Source organism: Botrytis byssoidea (genome assembly GCF_014898295.1).
Source record: "Botrytis byssoidea strain MUCL 94 chromosome Unknown BBYS_003, whole genome shotgun sequence".
In the NCBI taxonomy this organism is placed as follows: Eukaryota; Fungi; Ascomycota; class Leotiomycetes; order Helotiales; family Sclerotiniaceae; genus Botrytis; species Botrytis byssoidea.
In genome coordinates, this window is record NW_024065844.1 from 1,865,728 (window position 1) to 1,886,742 (window position 21,015).

Sequence of the window (21,015 nt, forward strand, 5' to 3'; positions counted from 1 at the left end):
GAGAGCGTGGTTATGCATTATGAACATATATCCATTGAAAGTTTGTGCTATCGACATGATACCTTTATTGATAGGAGCTGAGTTGATGGGCGTCAAAAGCGCTATAACAGGACCTGATTCTTTCCATCCATTCTATCGATCAGCATAAGTATGAGATCGAAACTTTGAGCGTTTTCCTGCTCTCGAGTTCATCATTAACATAGTGTATACATTCTTTGAAGATTCATAGTATACATAGCCTAATTTCTTGCCCCGGATACAAGTAATACTACACTTCCCAATTGCCTTCTAATATCTTCCCTCTCAACATCATGTGTATCTTCAACAGCTCCCCACATACCGGTCTGCCAGTCTACCTCTAAACTTGCAGCTTTGGCCGCCTCCTCTACACCAAATTTCTTCTCAGCAGCTTCATCTCGTAAATGCGCCAACTCAGCACTCCATTCTACTACTAATCGTGCAGCTCCAAGTAAACTCTTTCCAGCCAACACACCTCTCTCCAATCCTGCAAGCTCGAATGGAGGTAATCCAGAAACCCATCCTCTTACTATATCCTTGGTCATTTGGGGTTGACTCTTAGGTACGATACTATCCGCATCTAAGACTGGAATAAGTTCTACCCCAGGCCATACCTTCTCAGACAAGAACTGAATAATAGGCTCTGCAGATTTCCTTTGAATGCTTCGCAGACTCTCTACTCTATCAACATGTGTTTCATATCCTGGTGGATCTTCAGGTGCTTCAGGCGCCCAGCACAAAAGTGAATCGGTATCGAGATATCGCATTACGGTTGTAACAATATGAGTCCTGATTAAGTCTCCCCCCTCCTTTTCTTCATCTATAATATCGAGAGCGCGGTTCACGAGTGAAGTCATCGGTATAAGGTGAGTCTTCAAAGCTTGTTGTGCAGATACAAGTAGATCCCATTCAAGGGCGATGGCAGATGCCAAATGTGGTTTATGATGTGGTACTGTGAGGATATCTTTGGAAGGTCTTCGGAGAGCTCGTTTGTCAAGGAATATTTGTAAACCCTCTGCGTTCTCAACGCTGATTAGCGGATTTGTTATTTAAGATGAAATAGGGAATTGACAAATGTTACCTTCCGTATCCTGTACATTAACATCCTTCCAGAACCTCTTGAGTTTCGCAGTTCCACCACCTTTACCATTAGCTACAGCTCTCATATCTTGGCCCTTCTTAAGTAGCTCTGCTTGCTTCCTCTTCCTTGCGACCCTAATATCGACATGCTCGGCACTGGGAGTTGGCGCGGCTGGTGGCGGGCCAGATGCTGTGAATGCCGCAGGCGCAACTGTTGCGGGCGAAGGTGGTGTTGTGTGGATACATCGTTTGCTCAATGGAGCTAAACTTTGACCACGAGAGATTCGTAGGCCTTTCAAGCCATTTACCACCGGTAGTTGACTAATGCGCTTCATTTTTACAGAGTGCTCACAGGGAGTGAGGATTGCTTAGAAAATAAGTCGATATTGAGCTTGATGCGGCTATGCGGCCGCTTATTGCATTTTTGCCGCATCACGTGTTAATGAATCCCAAGATCAATCTTTCACTCTTGCTATCTCTGCATCAGAAATCAATCATTACCTCAATCGAGATTTAGATGATAGTTAGCATTTCGGAGTACCATAATCAGAGCAAGCTATCTGGATGTCAAGAGGGAAAGCGTACAGGTCGAGATTATGTATTGGGTCTTGCGAGTTTTTCAATTGTTTTCCCCGTACAAATTGGGTCGGGGCAATCATTCACCCCTTCCTCAGACTCGATTAGTTTCGAGCCCATCTATGGGCAGCTCTTGCCAAATCTCATGAACTTGTCGCTTTGATACCAGTCGAAGTTGCTTAACGAGTAATCTATCACAGATACTCTTTGCCAGATGCAAGTGCCCTCTCATGAATGTGGCTTCGTGCTTGCGACAACTTCCCGCCATTGATTCGATGCTCTCAATCTCACAATGACTTACATCCTGTATTTTCTATGATATTTTGTTGCCCATATACATATGTAATGATGTCGATAGTGAGCTATTAAAGTCTAGGTAATTCCGACCATGATGCGGAATAGGACTTAGACTTTCGACTATTGAACCTTAAAGTTCATCTTCTCGTCTCCTCCAGTATGGAAGGCTTTTGTTGCAAGTCTGTTCCAGAGTACAGGGGTTTCCCAATGCTCTTCCTTTACCACTTATCAAATCCAGCTTATTGTCAGATATTGTTAACGATTGCGAGCCTTTATGCTACCTGAGGAATCAGAAATTATACATAACCATTAGGCTAAAACCACAACTCAAATTATTTCTAGCTATATTCCACGAATCGTATAATAACTCTTCCCCTGCATTTCCAGATGAAACAAAAAAATAAATATATTTTGAGGTTCGGTCATATTGGACCTATACTTCCCGTTGGGTGAACTGAATACTCTAAAGAAACCTTACCATAAGACTATTATCGAATTCTACTAATTACTGCGATACATCTTTTAATCCCCTAGTCCTCCGACACCTGATTACTTGGAGTCTATATACCAGTAACAACGATTTCATTGCTTGAATGAGATATGCCATTCCTCTCCGATATTTCACACTCTACTATTCCAATCATCAGCTATTCCGAACCAATCTAAAAGACATGGAGAAACTCTTCCACTACTGTTTAACTGTAGCCCTGAGCCATGTGTCATATAATTCATGATTCTGATACTTCCAAATTCTTTCCATCAAGAACAGTATTTGCTTCGATTGGCGTTCCAAAGCACCTCCTTCTGGACCTCTCCTTGAAAACTGGTTTGGTAGTCGTCATTATACCTTCCAAATGAAATGGTCAAAGTCTTGCATCGATTCCTTCCTCTTGATTCTACTTACATACTAGTTTATATTACTTCCCTCCAGCAGTCACAGTCTTATTTACACAACACACTCACTTGACAGATAATACAACGATAACTCACGGCGAATTCGCATACATCATAACTAGACATCAGAATTACTCGACAGAAATACACTGCAGCATTTATATACTAGTATCAAACTTCAAGAGGTATTCTCATCCGTTTACTCTGAATATGTGCTTGGCTCATGATACAAGGGTGAATGTTGAGTCGATTATACTGGCAAGAATGCCTAGTCTCTTTGAAAGGGTTGGTCGTAGAGATGGTGTGTTACAAGGGACTGCAGTTCAGAACTTCTTCTCTAATACACCATTTAGACTTTATTGTCCGCGATTTCGTCGATTCCAACCCACTCGATTTGAACAACCCCCAGGAAGTCAAAGCCGCCCAGATGGGAACTGCAGAGTTCATGGCCAGCACTGTAATTCAACGACGGCAAGGCTGGATGAGAGCTGCAGAATTCGATCGCCCCCCATCCCTCCAAAGAGTACCAGGCTGGAATACTCGAAATTACAATAAGATCGGATTTGAGGCTATACACGTAAACAGTCCGGACTACTTCCTTGGACACAGAAATTGGTACCGACATATATTATTCTTCCTCATGACGCAGCAATACCTTCACGCGCAGATTTTTTCAAGATGACGGAAGTTGTGGTTAAGTTTATACCACCTATCAGAGTTTCAGAACGTTCTTCAGAATTAGCAAGCCTGACAGGAAGGTGGTCCGAGACTGATAGAATCCTTATTTTTCGGCACGACTTGCATTCGTCGATGTATACTCATGGGCCTCGTGTGAGACACTATAAAGATGGGGAGCCTACGATTGAAGGTCTCTATTTTTGGGATTGCGCATCAGCTTTCGTGAAAGTCACTCTCAGGAAAGATTCTGACTCTGTTGTATAACCATTTTCTGCTGAACATATAAGCAACGATCGGTTAGAGATGGATTCTAAAGCTTGAGAAAACGGCAAAGTATACATTATAATGATTGCATCTGCAATCCAAGCGATTAATACTAGTTTAAATTTAAAAGAGTATCCAGCATTAATCTGAATTTGCACTCATTTTGTGGGGGTAAGAATATCGGAATGTCTACTGTAATCAGGTATCGAACAATCAACCGATCTAACATTTAACATCCAACATCTAATAATCCAGTGAGTAGATACTTATGACAATGCCGTCAACGCTCCGGTTTCTATACAGCGGATTTGGACAACTCCAGCTTCCAACCCGACAAGGAAACAATCTTGATTTCTCAACTTCTCCACAGCATTGGAAAAACTCTTGAATAGCAGGTGCACCCGCTCACTATTAGCTCTCTCATTTTAAATATTTGGATGCCTCTCAAAATCCACATCTTTGAACTATCAAGCCATTCTCGAGGATTCAATACTTTGAGTTCACTACATCCTTCCTCTCTGCGCCAGAAGTTCCGGGAACCTTCAAGAAATATTGTTGTGGTAGTCTTATCTTAGTATATCCATACCGTCTAGTAAGTTCATCAACTGTTTGCATGGACTCGGATGTAATAATCTTTCTAAAAGCCTTTGATACCGTATTGATGTCTTTGACAAAACAGTCTTCAGGTCTAGAAAGGATTGAGCTGAGCCTTCTGAGACTGGGGAAAAAGTTTCAGTATACTCATAGTCGTTGATTCGATTTTTGGTACTCGATATTCAGTCCACGTGGGCAATCCTGTATATACCCCCAGACTATCACTAGAGAAATACACTGTCAACCAGGTGCTAGGAATGTGTATTAACACTAAAGGATTCTCAGATATCAGATTGTGGATTTGTATTATATACTCGAATTATTAACATGTAATCTAAATGAGACTAACATTGCTTTGGTGAGATATCAGATGAATGAATAAATACAGTTCCAAGATTGCTTACATTGTTTATCATTTCTATATGTTCTTGTCATTCTTTCTTCGATGCTTAGCAAGTTTTACCGTTCATTTTTTGATGCATTGCGTATATGTGATGACTTGGAATTTTGAGGTATCTTGAACTTTATGTCTTTACTACTTGCCGTAATATCTGGCTCCTCTAAGCTTAATGAGAGGTCGAGCGTTTACAATCAAACCCACAACCTTCTTGTCTAAAACAGAGGTCTGTCTAGAAATTTGATTCATGATGAGACATTGTAACTCTGTTCATTGATATTCATTGAGTTATAGACGTTTTTGAATTTGATTATATTTAAGCCGATTACAAGATATAATGACTGAGGATACACATTTCAGCATGGAGATTATAGTAAGTCTGTCGCAAAAGTAGAGACAATGGAATTATTAGATCAGGAGTTAGGGTTGACTTTGGTTTACAAGATGACGTTGTGGTATATAAATACTCTTTGAATTTTGAGTCTTTGGTATAAATCTCAAAACTCCTCGAGATGTAGAATCAGTCTCGGGAACGAATGAAATTTCGATGCTTCCTAATTCTATCAACATGTTTGGGCTATTGATTGGACTTCATCAGAACTGTAGAACCAAAGGCCAAATAGAACTAGAATGAGCTATTCGAATCTGGATAATGTCGGATTCTTCATCGCGAGTTGGGGGGATATTCATCTGCTTGTACCTCCCTCAATTAATTCAAAAATCCTACATACTTCTACGGGTTGGTTCCCTTGCTTTCAAAGATTGATAAGTTCGATTTATTTGACGGACACCTTGTTTGAATTTACCTTCACTAAAAGTTATCAGAAAAATGAACTCGAAGAGATACGTTGCGTACTTGCTTAATATCGAAGATTTGCTTGTATGAGAGTAACCGATATCCCTACATCTTGCACAACCCTGTATCTTACACACTTTTATTTCTTTTGAAAATAATATTCTAAAAATGATATATAATCAACCAATCATTGAATTCTATTAAAAATAAAAATAAGAATACTATAATATTATTTCTTTTATATAAAATAATAAAATCATAATTATAATTGATAATTGAATAGAAATCTCGATATCAAAACTATTAATATAAAATTATTATATATTAATTTATTTAATAATAGAAATAATAAAAGTTTGTTTTTAGAAAATATTCTATAAATTTGAAGATCTTTTAATATAAGGAATCAAAAAAAGCTAATTTTAATATCAAAAATTCGAAATTATATTAATATATAATAAGAGTTTTAATAAATAATTTGTTTAAAAACAAAAATCTTTTATAACTTAAGTATTAATTATATTCTGAATATGATTTAATTATATAATATATTATTTATATATTAATATTAATAATTAAATAATAAAATACTATATTTTATTATATATTTATATATATAATTATTTATTTTAAAAATATTAATATTTAAAAATTAAAATTATATAATCAATAATAAAGAATTTTTATTTAAATATTTTTTGAAAGAAAATCTTGATTTAAATTTAAATTTAAAATTAATAATTAGTATTAAATATTATAAAATGAATTTGAAATTGAATATAAATTATAAATTCTTAGAAATATTATAAAAATTTAAAGACTTTTTTTAGAAATAAATTCTTTTAAAAAGAAACTATAATATTTTTGATTGAAAAAATATATATAATAAACTTTTCAATTAAAATATAAGATCAATTATTTTAATTATATTTGTATTTATTTATATTACTCTATAATATAATTAATTATAACTTTCTAAATAATATATTATTTTAATATTATTTATTATTATTATATTATATATTTTCTAATATATAAAATATAGTTTTATAAATTAAATTAACATATCAATTTTATTTTTCTAAAGTCTCGAAATAAATATTTTATCATATTTTAAAAAGTATTTTTAAATATTTTTCTTTTTTTTAAACTATATAAAAATTTAAAAACTTGATATAAAACTTGATTATTGATATTTTTCGAAATTTCAAACTTTTGATTAATAATAATAATAATAATAAATACAAAAAACTATTTTTCAATTATATACATTCACTCTAATATAAGATTTTATTTTATTATTAATATTTTAAAATATTATTACTCAAAATCGATTAATATTCAATTGAATATTTCAAATCTTTCAAATTCCTAATATTATCTTTTAATAAATATAAGATTCTATTATACAAATTTTAAAATCATTATAATAATATTTGAATTTAATATCGATTTTTAGTTTAATAAATCAAATTGTGCAAGATACAGGGATATCGGTTAATGAATGCATTTTAATATAAAAGCTCACTGATTGTCTAGAGCAAACCTCGTGTACAGGTTGAAGAGACGAAGCCTATGATTACTACGACACTCAAATGGATACTTGACGTTAGACTTCTAGCTCTACTTTGCTGCTACTATGTAATTGCTTAAACCGAGGTATAAAGTTCTTGAATAGATGTGGAGCGGGGGTATAATTTTTGTGGAAACGTCGCCTCAAAGCCCCACGGCAATTATTTAACCGTATATATATTTAAAAATTGCTGTCAAAGTCAACAAACACAACAAAGTGTGACCATTCAAGCCTACTTGAAAACACTCTCGGTCGTCTAGTTGGTTTATGACGTCAGACTGTAATTGTACATTGTAATCTGGATGTCGCGTGTTCGACTCACGCCTGAGAGACTTTCTTTTTGCAATTTTTTTGGCATCGATATCGACTCTGAGGTTCGTACGCATCTTGTGCTTCTTCTTCTACGGAGTAGATAGTTGAATTTTTGAAAAGAGCGGGGCGGCCCGGTAGGGCCGCCGGATATCAAACAAAGCAAACACAAGCCCGGTTTGCACAATTGGTTGAGCGTGGGTCTTTTAAGATAGGTCGGAGAGCTACTCACCCACTCTATCGTCTATAACTCTGAGCGGACGGGATCAAAATTAATTTTGTTAACATCGTCATGAGCAGCAACTCCGGCCACCCCCTTCCTCTCAGACAGAGCAGAGTCTTTGTTCGGTTCTATTAGGGACAAAAGAAGAATACCACAAAAAACACTGACAAAAAGATTTTCAGATGAAGGGGATTGAGCCCAACGGGGGGGTCGAACCCCCAACCTTGTGATTTCAGAAGAACTCATAGATATTGAATCATAAGAGTCACACGCTCTACCGATTGAGCTAGCCGGGCAGGCTTTGATCTTTTTGATGTTGCAGACGATGTTTTCTAAATATTCAAACCGTTGATAACTGGAGAGAAAGCTTTGCAAAAAAATCTAAGAAAAAAATGATGATTAGCGAGATTCGGTTTAGCTGGTGGAGGTTCCGAGCGGGTCATTCCTCAAGAAATTTCCGACGAACAAAAGAAATTTGTGGAGAAGTGTACCCTCGTACCCATAACTGAATGAATGCAGGTGTACACTGTACTTCTCAAGGAGTACAGCCGTAAGGGAAAAAAAGCAGATAGACAAGTGTCACGTGTAACCGAAAATGAAGGGGAGAAAATAGCCAAAATCTTCAAAAATCTAACCCAAACGCCCGATGAGAGGCTCGAACTCTCAACCTTGGGCTTTCATATGATAGAATCTATCTTAAAAGGCCCACGCGCTAACCAATTGTGCCAACCGGGCTTGTGTTTGCTTTGTTTGATATCCGGAAGAGATTGTTCAAAACTATAATGGATGTTGTGGCGGGTCGAAAGGATTTTTAGCCGGACAATTTCGACGCAAACACTTGGCACGTTTATGTCAGCCCCCACCAACTATGGCCCATGATCTGTGCCATGCATTGCCTCGGACAAGTTGAACTGAGTAAATTGATATTGTTGAATTTGAATAAATACAAAATTACATGCAGACGTTGTAAAAGTGCAGTATCAAATCTTGGGATTTTAGCGAGCTGTATGACGCTAACTGTCTATCTGTTACTAGGTACATATCTAACTACCCGTTGACATGTGAAATACTCTGTCTATACAAGGAAGGCACGATCAATCCAAACAAGTAGGCTCCTGCCCCAGTTTATACCCCTCAAATGGAATCCGAGGACGTCAACCAAGCATACTCGAGGCATACTCCTCCTTCACATATATTCAAAATCGTGTTCCACCACTACCACCTATGCAAATACTACACAAGTACTACGACAAGAAACTAATCGTTTAAATTGTTAATCCGAAATGAATTCTTCAACTTCACGAATCGATTGGTCTGTAAATGGACCTCAAATTACGCGGGGAAACCTCGGAGCTAGTAATGATTCAAATGATTCTCGAACGAGTGTTGGAGGGCGAGAGAGTTCTACCCTTACTGCTAGAATACAAGGTTCGAAGACTCAGAGATGGACTTCTACAGCAGATGAGGACTATACTTGGGATTGGAACTTTGCTGCTCAGTACGTTATCACTATTTCACAAAATATATTTAGTTAGCACTTGTTATATTTCACTTCACATTATTCAGCTACATCATTGGCTACATCATTGGCTACCAAGTCACATTTAATTAATCAAATTCCCGGGAATTTTTCATTTGGCTTTACTCTCTTGAAGTTTTGGGAATTCAAACCTCTTTTTCAAAATACCAAACAGATGCTCGAAAAGGTTGTAAAAATGCGTAAATGCTGATGATTAGCAGAGGTGACCAAACCGAGACCAATTCCAATACATCTTCATACCCTCATCCAGATTTATCATTGCCTCATCCAACTCTAAATCTCGATTTCCGTATGTCAGTTTCCCTAAATCCACGAATTTCCGTTGGTCAAACACCATTTGGACATCGAAATTGGATATCATTTACAGGTGGTGTGTGGTCTGGATCATGGGGATCAGGAATCGTATTAGTACATCAGCATTTCCCCTCCCTTTTTCAATACTAATGTTTCACAGCCCGGAGGTCAAGATAGCCAACTAATATTACCTGATGGGTCAGCCCGTCTGGAAACGAACTATCTACTCCAGACTCATGATGATCCTCCAGCACATATTGCGATCAAAACGCATGGTTGGAGAACGGGCCCCGCTGAAGTGTTAGCTCAGCTAGCGGACCCTGCGTTGGCTGATCAAGTTGATCCAAATACTTATAAATTTAGGTTGTTCATTGAGATGGAGACAGGTGATGAGAGATATAGTTCAAGGGTCAATTGTGGAATGTGGGTGGGTAGTGGAATGAGAAAGGGGGCGGAGGTTATTTATGAGTACGTGGTTGTTATAAAAACCTGGACTTCAGTGCCGACTAACAATGTTGATTTAGTGCATATCGAGTATCATAAGACCAAATCTGTAACCACTCTAAATAAGAAGAGGAAGTAGCGATGGTGAAAATGTCGGCCCGGGAGTTCTACTTCTTCCATTGACTTCGAGCAAATCATGATGAGGCATGCACGCTAGTTTTAATGCTGTTATTCTGTCCATCTTAGTATTCTAGCTGAAATAGTTGTCGATTCTGCTTGTGTACCTGCAATATGAGACTGGTTTCCCGGTCATAATAGAAGGCTATGAATGAGATGACAAAAAATCATGCGCCCTGGAGAGTAGTTCATTTTAATTTCTTCCTTGTGATATTCACTAATGATCGATTTTCAAAGAGAAGTCTACATGAGGTACACCTTGATGTATCGAACTCGTGGAGATGATATCTATATCTGTATATATGAATTAGAAATGATCGAGAGACGGGGGACGTATTGAACCTACCATTATTGATATAAGTTTCCACATTCTCAGATGTAAGCCCTCCACTACACTCCAGTAAGAACTCCCTCTTCCCAGCCCATCTTTGCCTTAAGCTCTTCGCAGCAACCTTCAATCCATCTCCTGAAAAATTATCCAACATGATGATATCAGCACCAGCTTCAATAGCTTCATCAGCACCCTCTTCGCTATCAACCTCCACTTCAATCTTTAATGCGAACCCACCAGCTGCCTTCGCAGCCTTGACCGCATCAGTAATACTACCCCTCGCCCAAATGTGATTATCCTTTAACATAGTCATACTAGACAAATCATGTCTATGCCCGTCTACGCCTCCAACAATCATTCCGTATTTCTCCACCAACCTAAAGCCTGGTGTAGTCTTCCTTGTTCCAGCAAGAATTCCCTTGTACCCCGCCTTCCTAACCAAAACCTCCATATCCCTCGATTTCGTCGCAATACCAGAACAACGACTCAGTGTATTAAGTGCAACTCTCTCTCCTAGCAAAAGTTTTCGTACTGGTCCCGTAACAGTAGCTACGGCTACTTTTCCGGATGCGCCAGGATCGACTAATGTTCCTTCCTTCATATGCCATTTTACAGAACATCCAGCTTGTGCGAATACCTCGTCGAAAAATGGCACACCTGCTAGTATTCCTCGCGATTTTCCATATAGAGTTGCAGTTCGTTCGCTATCACCAACGACGAATCCGCCGTAATCGAAGGAGGGGGTATCTTCTGCAAACCAGGCTGTGATTTGAGATTTCCAATGGACAGGAAGGAGATCTGCGGGGTTTCCATGTTCGAGAGCCATTATTTTCGATGGTTTAAAGGACTATTCAAGATATTTGGGGAGGAAATCGTATAAATTGAGGTGAATAAGTTTCCTTGCTCAAGACGCTGTGGTCATAGACTGAATGTTTAAATGTTCGGAGGGGTCGGTCGATATCCGAGGGAGGCTTTGGAACTAGGGGACGCTTGGGCCTAGCTTGACCATGCCCCTCCGCAAAGATACTAGGTAGATCTTGATTCCAGAACGATATCGCTTTAGTTCATTTCCATCTTGTAAAAGATTTCCTACCATATTTTCTATCATTCTCATCTCTTGATATATTTTCTGTTTATATTGTAATTATTTATATAGACCAATAATGTCAATTGCAGCACTTTATTGTATGCTCCATGTCAAGCTCAAGTGCCTAGGTAAGGCCGAAGAGATTCCCGTAGATGTGTGTAGGCAACACTCAGCACTAAATGACATTCTTCGGGGTCCGAAGATCTATAAGACATGAGCGCTGCACTATCTACTCGATATTTCGTTTACTTCCGAGCTGGCAACTGTATTTAAATCAACTCTTGGTCGAGTGATGATCACGTCGAAAAGACACAAAGAATCAACATAAAAAAGAGACCCCCTTCTCTCTAGATCCTTTATATCCTATCTTCTCGTTGATTTCAGTGGATTGATTGGATCCAAATATGGGCTATAGCGAGAACGTTTGTCAAATCTGTGCTGTATCATTCAATCACGCAAGGTGCCGCACAAAATATGAACCACCAGAGGCTGCTTGGGGTCATTCGACTAGTTTGTATTATGCCAGAGAAGCGAGAGCCTGCTATGATTTATCAGAAGAAAGTGGCTGCGAGAAAATTTCCAGAAATGGTCCATTGACTGAGCACATTGCTGGTCCAAATTGTGTTTTCGATGGGGGCTACAGCGGATATCGTATTTCAGTGGCGCAAATGAAGGTGGGCGTTGATTTCTCCGACAATCTCCCAATACTCACGATTGTAGGATATGAGGCTATCTCGTTACATCATTAAGAAACCAGAAGACGTTTCTGAAGAGGAAGATGCACCAGATTATGAAAAGTGCAGTGATTACTTTATTACAGATCAGTCAATCACCACCCAAGATCATTGGCAGCCGGGGGACTTGCCCCGTTACCGTTACGGTATCAATTCGTTCTTGGCTATGAATAATGAAGTTGTAGATAAACATGGATTTCCTCGTGCTGTCCCAGTTCACGATTCATGCTGGAAAATCTTCGAACGTGTTTCAAAACTTCGACTGGGGAGGGTTGACCTTCAAGGATTCATGGCCCTTTGGCATGTAAGTGGCATCGACTAGAGTACTTGACAATGTTGACCTGTTATTCTCTAGAGGTCTGCATGCTCACATTGTGGTTTCCAAAATATCAAACAGGACTCCCTAATAAAAGAGTGTAAACAGCAGTGGTGGAATCATATTCCTGGCTCAGAAGTGCGATTTCAATCCCAAAAATATCAAGATAATTATTAACATTTTGCTAGTATCTTGTAGCCAATCCTCACGATATTCCGGGATTTCCCCTCATAATATTAGAGGCATATCGACACCAGAATCCTTACGATAAGAATAAGGGGGCTGTCTGGCGCAAGAAACAATTCAATGGAGATTTGTTGCAGCCATATGTGAACTCAACAGATCATTTCAACAAGCTTCCGATCAAACTCAAGCAAAAATTATTATACGAACTTGGATCTAATGATATAGCAAACCTCCGCTTAGTAAGTCGGGCATTTCGTCAACTTCCCCAGCAGCTGTTCAGGCATCTCCTTGTGAAGGAGCTTCCATGGTTCTGGGAGATCGATCATATTCAGCAACGCAAAATGGAACAAGTTCGAAAAATGCTCCTCGATCGATATGGGGAAGATCTCTCAGGACTGAGCGACAGAGACGACTCTGAGCATGTGCAATTCATTAAAGATTGCGTCGCTATGAAACCACCAAATTTTGATTGGAAGCGAGTTTATGATCGGGTCAAACTTTTGCAGAAAGGGAACTTGGGAGTGAGGAACAGGGTGAGGGTCTGGGGGTTAGCGGAGAGAATAGCGGAACGCATTGGTCATTTGAGAGGTATGGAAAGTATCGAGAAAAGATACGATTCAAGGGACGATGAGCATAATTTGCAGGTCATACCCACAGAGGAAGAAGTTGCTAGTGGCGCTGTCAATCATGGATACGAATGTAGTGAATGTAGTTATTACCAAATTGAGAGAATGGAGAATATCGAGCGAATGCTAGATGCATAAGATTATCTCTACTTCAAAGATTGCTTTATATCCAACCTTAACTCAGCTTTTCGAGTCATTTTAATTGTCTCATTAAAATCTGAGAATTGTTTCCATCTTATCGCTAGAATACGGCCAGTCTATTGCAAACTCTCGAAGAACCTTTGGTACTACCCCAGCTCAAGGTTCTTGCATTTTTCCTCTGGGGCATTGATCAAAAGTTTGTTCCACTACTTTTCCCCTCCTTTTCTCTGATGGGGACGTAAGCGCTAGCAACAAGCTTTTGGGTCGCCAATCTGCCAACGCAATCCTGCGGCAATGGAGGTCAGAGCTTGAGACTGGTATATGTCTTCCTTTATATGCAAGATCGAACAGAACTATTATCAACATGATGGTAAACAAGCGCGGACAATTTCAACAATCCCCAAGGCTGCGGAAATACACTCAAATCATCGAATACCTAGGTACTCACCATTGGCCAGTAATCTGACAGTTGGAAGCACTGCCGACGAGCCCAGCGGCTATTGATGGTTGGTAGCCACCACGCTTTCATTTAAGATCTCAAGAAACCTATGTGTCTCTCGGCTTCAATGGTGGATTCTCCTTGTTGAATGCTTATTTTCCATCGTACCAATCAATTTGCAGTCATTGTGGCTCTGTAATTATATTACCAGATTACTTCCCCGTCCCCATTCAACTCAATATATGTGAATATCGTTCCAAAATACTAATGTTCACCATGACATCACAATCTGATTCGAAACAACCGATACGTCTTCACTCACCTGCATCGATGGCAGTGCCACAGCTTCCGTCTCCTATCCACACTGAACAGCCAGTCCGTCTACACCCCTTATCTCATAATGTCTGGGTATCACTGACTTTTTCATTCCTAGAAACTAATCAAGGAGATGACTCTGTCACCAGAATCCGATTCTTCAGTAAACTTAAGAGGAGGTGGACGTCGTTATCGACATCATCATTCTCATACAGGAAGGGAGTAAGTTCTCGCCATTTTCCACTATTGGTAAACAAGAGAACATCTCATACTAAAGTTTTGCGAAAATAGCACTGCAATTGTGGGTGGTTTATGCTGCTGTGAATGTTGTGAATGCTGTTGCTGCATATGACAGGAAGGATGAAAGGGGTAGTAAGGTTATAAGGATTTTGGAATAAATTGCACTTCTCAAGTTACATGATGGGATCCTGGTGATGGATAGATATTTTTAATTAGCTGGCTAAGCCTTAATATTCCACTTGGAAGACCGAATGCTGAAATTGGGCAAGATACCGGCGTGGTTTAGAGTGAGTTTTGGATGTCAAAGGCCGGGTGCCTCCACACGCTTGGAAGGATGAAGATAACAGTAGTCGAGAATCTTTCCATAATTTAGCTATTGAAGTAATAAGAAAGTTTCAATCGCTTGAAATAATATGAATTACGAAATGATTGTTGTTCAAAGTAGGTACATTGCAGCTCTCAGGAGGAAATATCAGATTCGAATTCACGTGATTTTAGAAAAAATTATATTCCCACCACGCATCAAGGAGGAACAACATTCGACGACAAATGGATTTGACGCAAAGTAGTAAATACTGCTCTAAAGGCTTAGCGTAACATACTCTCGTGAGGGAATTAAGTATGTACGCTTCCAGAATAATATCTTTGGAGCGACTTCAATCAACTTGGATTTAGGATTTGAGAGGCTTTCCCGCTAGCGGTAGAAGTGAAGTTGAGTTTGAACAAAGCAATGTGTATCAATACCTATGGCATCTGGATACCTTTATTGGAAGCTGAAGCTTGATTGCGTTACTACAGAGCTAATTATCGCATACTAGCCAACAATTTGGAATCAGAGATCGCGGTCGACAAAAGGTGGGGACTGGACCAACATATCACGTGGATTAGCTGTCACTTGGTTAAGTAACCACCATATCACGATTGAATTGTTGTTCGCTCAACATAGGTATATTCATTTTCTAGTCAAAGCCAGGGTATCTATGGCTTGGAGCGGTTTGGGCGTGAAAAATCATTCATTTAATTAAGGTCACGTGGTTTATGTGGGATGACTCCTTTCATCCATCTAGTTCATGGAGAAGTGGATCATCATCAAGGCAGAGGAAGGTGGATAGTGAATGATTTGTAATTGAATATATGATATTCTAATATCCTTTGCACTCATTAGATCATTCCCAGACCTCAGGATTTGCTGCACTCGCTGCGTGGTTGTGTCAATGCCTCTTCAGGAATCGCTTCACTTAGACCCATAGGATCATCAGAGCACCAATGAGCTCACCTTGTTATGCTTAAGTTTGTTCCAGATCATTGAAAGTGCTATGATGAAGCTGATGAGGCTGCTTTGTTATCTCACGATGTATGACGAATGTTCACATTGCAGACAAGTCAAGGCAGAATTGATGTGGAAGAATTTTTATAATTTTTATGGTGTACTATTGCAGAGAATCTGATGTCATTCTCTGCAATTTACAGTCCATTTACTGTACTGAAAGCTAACTAATGAAAGGTAAGAAACGGCATTCCTGCCATGTGCTTGTAATCCGGCAAACCATCAACTACCTGTATACCAAGACGTGTCTTGGTGAAGAATCTTCCTCTAGACTTGTTGCCAAGCATTCTTGGTCGAGGCCAGTTCCCAAAATTCAAGAGCCGTCAAGGATACTTTCTGCCATTACTACACCATATCTCTACAAATCAAATCCCAAAGACTTCCGAGCTAGCATTGACCCGAACCATCGATGATTGATTGACTTCCACAACAACAGGATCTACTTTGGTTGTGTTTGAGTCAACTTTTGTTGTGCCGACTTTGGTTCAGCCAACTTTGGTTGCTCCAGAAACTCCGTCTTGTAGACACCTGACAATCTACGGCCGAACTCGGAATAATCAGTGACTTTTACATAGTCACCTTCGAATCCGCGGATTTCGTAGGTCAGCTTCCAGTTCTTGCGCGACAAGCCCCACAAGCCTGCAGCTAACTTCATTTGAGGAAAGTTGTAGGTATCAAGGTACATGTTGACATCAAGATGGGCCCATCTGAACTTGTTGATGATGGCATAGAGGGTCTTCATCTTTTCGAGTCGATTGGCGACCTTTTCACGAACCTCAAAGTGAGGAGTAGGTGTGTGGATTTCGATTGCCATCTTTGTGACATGAGCCTCGTACTGAGGCAAGACTTCAACGAGCTTAGTCATACCTGTGTCTTTAACGATTCGGATGCCGATCTCCTTGTCACCGAGGATCGTAATTGCCGGGTGAGTGGGCAATGTATTCATGTCGAAAGGCATAACTGCAAGAGCCTTCGCAGCATCGGATGCGATCTTTTGTTTGTTGGCAATCTCTGCGAAAAAGGCAGCAGATGGTCGGGCTTGGGTCGCATTACCTCGAGCGTTTTTGTTTCCCATGATGATGATGAGAAGAAGTATTGGTATGGTAAGGAGTTTGATATAGTTTGAGGTAAGACGATCGAAGTGTTGTTGAAGTCGAAGAAGTCAAGTGATGATTAATCAGAAGATGATGTTGTGAGTAGGAAGGAGTTTTTTGGGAGAGAACTTCAGTTCCTTAAGAATTGAAATTCTTCCTGTACGATCAGCCGCTAGCGTCTAGTGGTGACGGGTAACTGTATTGTAGCACCTTAAGCGAGGCAAAGAAACGCGATTGATTATCATTATGTGATAGGAAGTACAGTTAGATTAACAAGTATTAGGTAAAGTTGTTTGGACTCGGCTCTAGTTATATTCACTGTGATTAACAGAATCTATGTACATGATCAGTGGTGACAATATTGTTATTTCTCTTTAGTCATTCAATGGTATCTATACTTTTCGATTGTATCTTTTGCGAACACAAATGGATCAGCTATGTATAATCTTTTATGTACAAATCATGTGATCTCATCACCAAAGATTTATCTTACCTGTCTTGCATGGATGATATATATGGTTGGTGGTATGCCTGTTTGTGATCATAAAATTGTATTTTTGTACTCTAGTGATCTATGATCATGCTTCTTACCGCATAGGGTTGATAGCAATTGCCTGCAAACTTGGTGATTCTCTCGCTTCCTGAAAGGTAGCTTGTTAGACGTATAACTTTCGGTTTAGTATGGTTCATTCATCGCCTTGAAGAATTTAGACACAACAAACCAAAAAAAACCAATCTCTATAATTCTATAAATATGCTGAGGCTGGCAATAAGAAAGACGGGACGAAGGAGACTGAGAATCGCATCAGAATATTGAATGGAATTTGTGTTTTCATTAGATGAAATGTTGTTCCAGTTAATCTTGTCGTTACTGCTTCTGAATCTGTCTTGGGTAAGAAAATCCGTACTGCGTCCCATCATAGGATGCACAAATGATAGTAGAAATGAGCACATCGTATGACAATGGGTTTGCATTCAAGCTTCAAGTTATACTGATGGTTTTACAAACACGAGCATTTTCAGATTCAAATTTTATTGGCAGACAGAGAGATATGGCTTTGTGGCAAGAGGATTGTATGATGTCTGTCAGTTTGCTACAAGATGCTATTACCTATTGAGCGGCCCTGATCAGTGTCAAAGGGCAACCCAGAAGGCCCTAAATCTGTGACAAATAAAGTAGCAAAGAGCTACCGTCAAAAGCACAATGCTTTCATCCCGAAACATTGATAATCGATCCACCCCCAACCTGAAAGATACGCCCACAAGAACTGCCCCCGCCCCATTTAAGGCCTGGTAACACCCACCTGTAATCTAAACCTGGGTCAGGAACTCCTTCTTCCAGACGCCACGAAGTCTCAAATCATACTCGCTACCGCGGAAGATTTGGATTGGGTCCTTCTCAATATCATTAACCTCATCGAAAACTTGGTAAAACAACTGCCACTTTTCTGTGTACGGATTAGTATATATCTGTAAACAGGAGCCTGTTGGAACTTACTGAATCGCAATCCGTGGATCGCAGCGCCCAACTTCATCTGGGGAAAGTTGACCTTATCAACGGACATAGTCACTTTGAGCTTATACAAATTGAAGCCATCGATAATGGCGAATAGCTTCTTCATAGAGCTAACGCGGATGTTGTAGGTCTCCTTGGACTCACTATGAGGCCATGGAGCATGAATCTTGATGGACAATTTCTTGATTGTCTTATAGTCCGCCAAGGCGGTGCGAAGAGCCACCATATCAGTGGGTGCAGTATCCATGTTTTTACACATCTCAATGTAGATTGTGATTTCCTTGTCGCCAAGGATTGCAATTGCCGGATGCTCGGTCAATTCATTGAGATCGACGATCGGCTGAGGCTTGTGTTTAGCCGCAGCGACGAGAAAAGGATTGGTAGTCTTATCCTTCTTGAAAAAGGCTGCGGCTGATGGGCGCATGACGAGAGCTGCGTTGTTGACAATCTTGTCCTTGTTGAGAGAAGATGTAGCTGGAGGCTGCATGGCTGGAATTACATTACCAGCGACCTTCTTCTTCTCGAAAAAAGCAGTAGTAAAGGGGCGCATGGCCAGAAATGTGTTATCGATGGGGTTCTTGCTTCCCATTTTGAATTATGACGAGTTGAGTAGTTGATAAGTTTGATAAAGTTGAAGAAGAACGAATTTAAAGACTGTTGAAGAAGTCTTAAATGAAGAACCTTTAACTTTTGTTAAACTTTAGGGATTGTCAGTCAGACGAAGATGTTGTGAGGAGATGTAGTAAGGAGAGATGTCGTAAGAAGGAATCGTTTCTCCAGAACAGAAGAACCCTTAAGTAGCCTTTCTTCAGGACATTCGACTGCGACTAGTGTCTAGTACCATCTGTATATACAGCATTACGGCCAAAACATGATGGTATACAGCAGAGTTCCCTACTATCACTCAAGGGATTGAATATAGTATGATTAATCGTCAGTTCGCTTAATTGAAAATTGTTTATACAGTACGGCATATTTCAAGTGAATTTTACTGGATCAGCCTATAAGCGCGTCGATATCAACTCAATTCTGCAGTTCATCACTCTTGAAATTGTATAATTCGGAGACGAAGATCAAAAAAGCCATCTTGTGGCTTGAAAAGATTAATTAGTAAGCATTGAAGACTTGGAGGCTGAATCTTCGAGGGTCGTATCTTATGGAACGTTCAAATTGAAAAGGTAATTTGGGTTCATTTTATGGAATTCATAATTATAGCTAATAAGATGCATCACGTTGGTACTCAGACTTGAAAATGTCATATATCGAAAAATGGAAAAAAGGAATATATTGAAGGGTGATTTTGAAAGCAAGTATTCGATGTCTGAAGTCAAGCTAGCGATTTAATTCAACAATATTCAAGAGCTCACGTGAAAGAACTAAAATTACCCAAGTATAACTATGCTTGTCGACCAGTCCTCACGGCAGTGAACCGCTTGATGTTCTGGAAACTGTTTAGCATAGATATGATACTTTGAATAGCCTCTCTGCGTTGATAACCCTCGGCAGTGTCTATATCTGAAAGCTCGTCGTGGAATCTAATATGAATAAATCGTGTGAAGGTACCATACTCTGGGAGGACTTTCATCAGAGTTGGAACGTGTGTAGACTCCTGACCATTCTCGGGATGGAAATTGACATTAACAATCAACATTTGGCCAAAGAGCTTGATTGCTGAATGTGGATGGAGTGTTGCTCGAACCTTGTTAGTCTGACCTCTGCTGATCTGCTTTCCCCTATTCTGGCTGATCTGGTTGCTAACATTCAGCTGAGACTCTGGTGTTGTCTGAAGTGGGTCTATAGGCTCGATGTTTGCTCTAGTAGAGCCTATCTGGAAAGACCAACCCATGTTGAACATTGACCAATCCTTGTGGGAAGACATAATGTAGAATTGAATAGGAATTGCTTACTAAACTAATAGTTGGTGATATTTGATACTGCGGAGTAGTGCTGTTTGATGATCAGAAAATTCATGGTAATCATGAAGGTATTTGTACCATGAGTTCCCCTGGACAATACAATTGTTCAAAAGTATTACTACCTTGTTGCTCTTGGTCCTTGTTGATCGCTTAAAGGATTATCTCTTGTTCAGACTATGCCTACTACATCTTTTATGCCATCCCTTACTCTCCCCTTTGTTTTCGTGGAGCATTCTTTGTGTGCCTACAAGTCTTTGTTAGGAACGCAGCAGGTAAACTTGTCCATGGAAGTATTGCCGCATCTACTGGAAAGGGTGTCTAGCGTATCCTTGAACCGATACTATTTAGGTTTCTCTCGGAGAGAGTCTCTAAGGACTCCTTATTAGCTTGGAGGATTGGGTGATTGAAGAGCTGCGTACAAAATATCGAAGTTTACCGTCAAATAATTCATTACTTAGTAACCATAATTATCACAGATACACCATTATCTAGGAATGAAGAGATGTGGTAGATGTGCTAATACAATGTTACATGATATATGCTAAGTATAAATAAAATTGCGCCAAAGAAGACTTGGCATATTCCTAATCTTT

General features: G+C 39.5%; 9 protein-coding genes across 9 annotated transcripts; 4 read left to right on the forward strand and 5 right to left on the reverse strand.

Annotated features, from left to right (window-relative positions):
- Window positions 1–239: 239 nt before the first annotated feature.
- Window positions 240–1,433, reverse strand: EAE97_001991 (uncharacterized protein; the record flags this gene model as incomplete). Its single annotated transcript, XM_038872502.1, has 2 exons — window positions 240–1,033; window positions 1,100–1,433. 2 exons carry the CDS (start codon window positions 1,431–1,433, stop codon window positions 240–242), a joined length of 1,128 nt encoding a protein of 375 aa, XP_038737060.1.
- Window positions 1,434–3,129: 1,696 nt separating this feature from the next.
- On the forward strand, window positions 3,130–3,547 carry EAE97_001992 (uncharacterized protein; the record flags this gene model as incomplete). Its single annotated transcript, XM_038872503.1, has 2 exons — window positions 3,130–3,166; window positions 3,219–3,547. 2 exons carry the CDS (start codon window positions 3,130–3,132, stop codon window positions 3,545–3,547), a joined length of 366 nt encoding a protein of 121 aa, XP_038737061.1.
- A 5,435-nt stretch (window positions 3,548–8,982) lies between these two features.
- EAE97_001993 (uncharacterized protein) lies at window positions 8,983–10,076 on the forward strand (the record flags this gene model as incomplete). The annotated part of the gene is made up of 4 exons (XM_038872504.1): window positions 8,983–9,197; window positions 9,440–9,647; window positions 9,694–10,001; window positions 10,058–10,076. 4 exons carry the CDS (start codon window positions 8,983–8,985, stop codon window positions 10,074–10,076), a joined length of 750 nt encoding a protein of 249 aa, XP_038737062.1.
- A 295-nt stretch (window positions 10,077–10,371) lies between these two features.
- EAE97_001994 (uncharacterized protein) lies at window positions 10,372–11,311 on the reverse strand (the record flags this gene model as incomplete). Its single annotated transcript, XM_038872505.1, has 2 exons — window positions 10,372–10,448; window positions 10,501–11,311. 2 exons carry the CDS (start codon window positions 11,309–11,311, stop codon window positions 10,372–10,374), a joined length of 888 nt encoding a protein of 295 aa, XP_038737063.1.
- Window positions 11,312–11,976: 665 nt separating this feature from the next.
- On the forward strand, window positions 11,977–13,572 carry EAE97_001995 (uncharacterized protein; the record flags this gene model as incomplete). Its single annotated transcript, XM_038872506.1, has 4 exons — window positions 11,977–12,246; window positions 12,293–12,610; window positions 12,662–12,760; window positions 12,811–13,572. The coding sequence occupies 4 exons, from the start codon at window positions 11,977–11,979 to the stop codon at window positions 13,570–13,572; spliced, it is 1,449 nt and encodes a 482-aa protein (XP_038737064.1).
- A 367-nt stretch (window positions 13,573–13,939) lies between these two features.
- On the forward strand, window positions 13,940–14,974 carry EAE97_001996 (uncharacterized protein; the record flags this gene model as incomplete). Its single annotated transcript, XM_038872507.1, has 4 exons — window positions 13,940–14,032; window positions 14,090–14,389; window positions 14,448–14,551; window positions 14,621–14,974. 4 exons carry the CDS (start codon window positions 13,940–13,942, stop codon window positions 14,679–14,681), a joined length of 558 nt encoding a protein of 185 aa, XP_038737065.1. The 3' UTR covers window positions 14,682–14,974.
- A 1,361-nt stretch (window positions 14,975–16,335) lies between these two features.
- EAE97_001997 (uncharacterized protein) lies at window positions 16,336–16,971 on the reverse strand (the record flags this gene model as incomplete). Its single annotated transcript, XM_038872508.1, has 1 exon — window positions 16,336–16,971. The coding sequence occupies one exon, from the start codon at window positions 16,969–16,971 to the stop codon at window positions 16,336–16,338; it is 636 nt and encodes a 211-aa protein (XP_038737066.1).
- A 1,330-nt stretch (window positions 16,972–18,301) lies between these two features.
- On the reverse strand, window positions 18,302–19,095 carry EAE97_001998 (uncharacterized protein; the record flags this gene model as incomplete). Its single annotated transcript, XM_038872509.1, has 2 exons — window positions 18,302–18,438; window positions 18,489–19,095. The coding sequence occupies 2 exons, from the start codon at window positions 19,093–19,095 to the stop codon at window positions 18,302–18,304; spliced, it is 744 nt and encodes a 247-aa protein (XP_038737067.1).
- An 807-nt stretch (window positions 19,096–19,902) lies between these two features.
- EAE97_001999 (uncharacterized protein) lies at window positions 19,903–20,385 on the reverse strand (the record flags this gene model as incomplete). Its single annotated transcript, XM_038872510.1, has 1 exon — window positions 19,903–20,385. The coding sequence occupies one exon, from the start codon at window positions 20,383–20,385 to the stop codon at window positions 19,903–19,905; it is 483 nt and encodes a 160-aa protein (XP_038737068.1).
- Window positions 20,386–21,015: the final 630 nt, after the last annotated feature.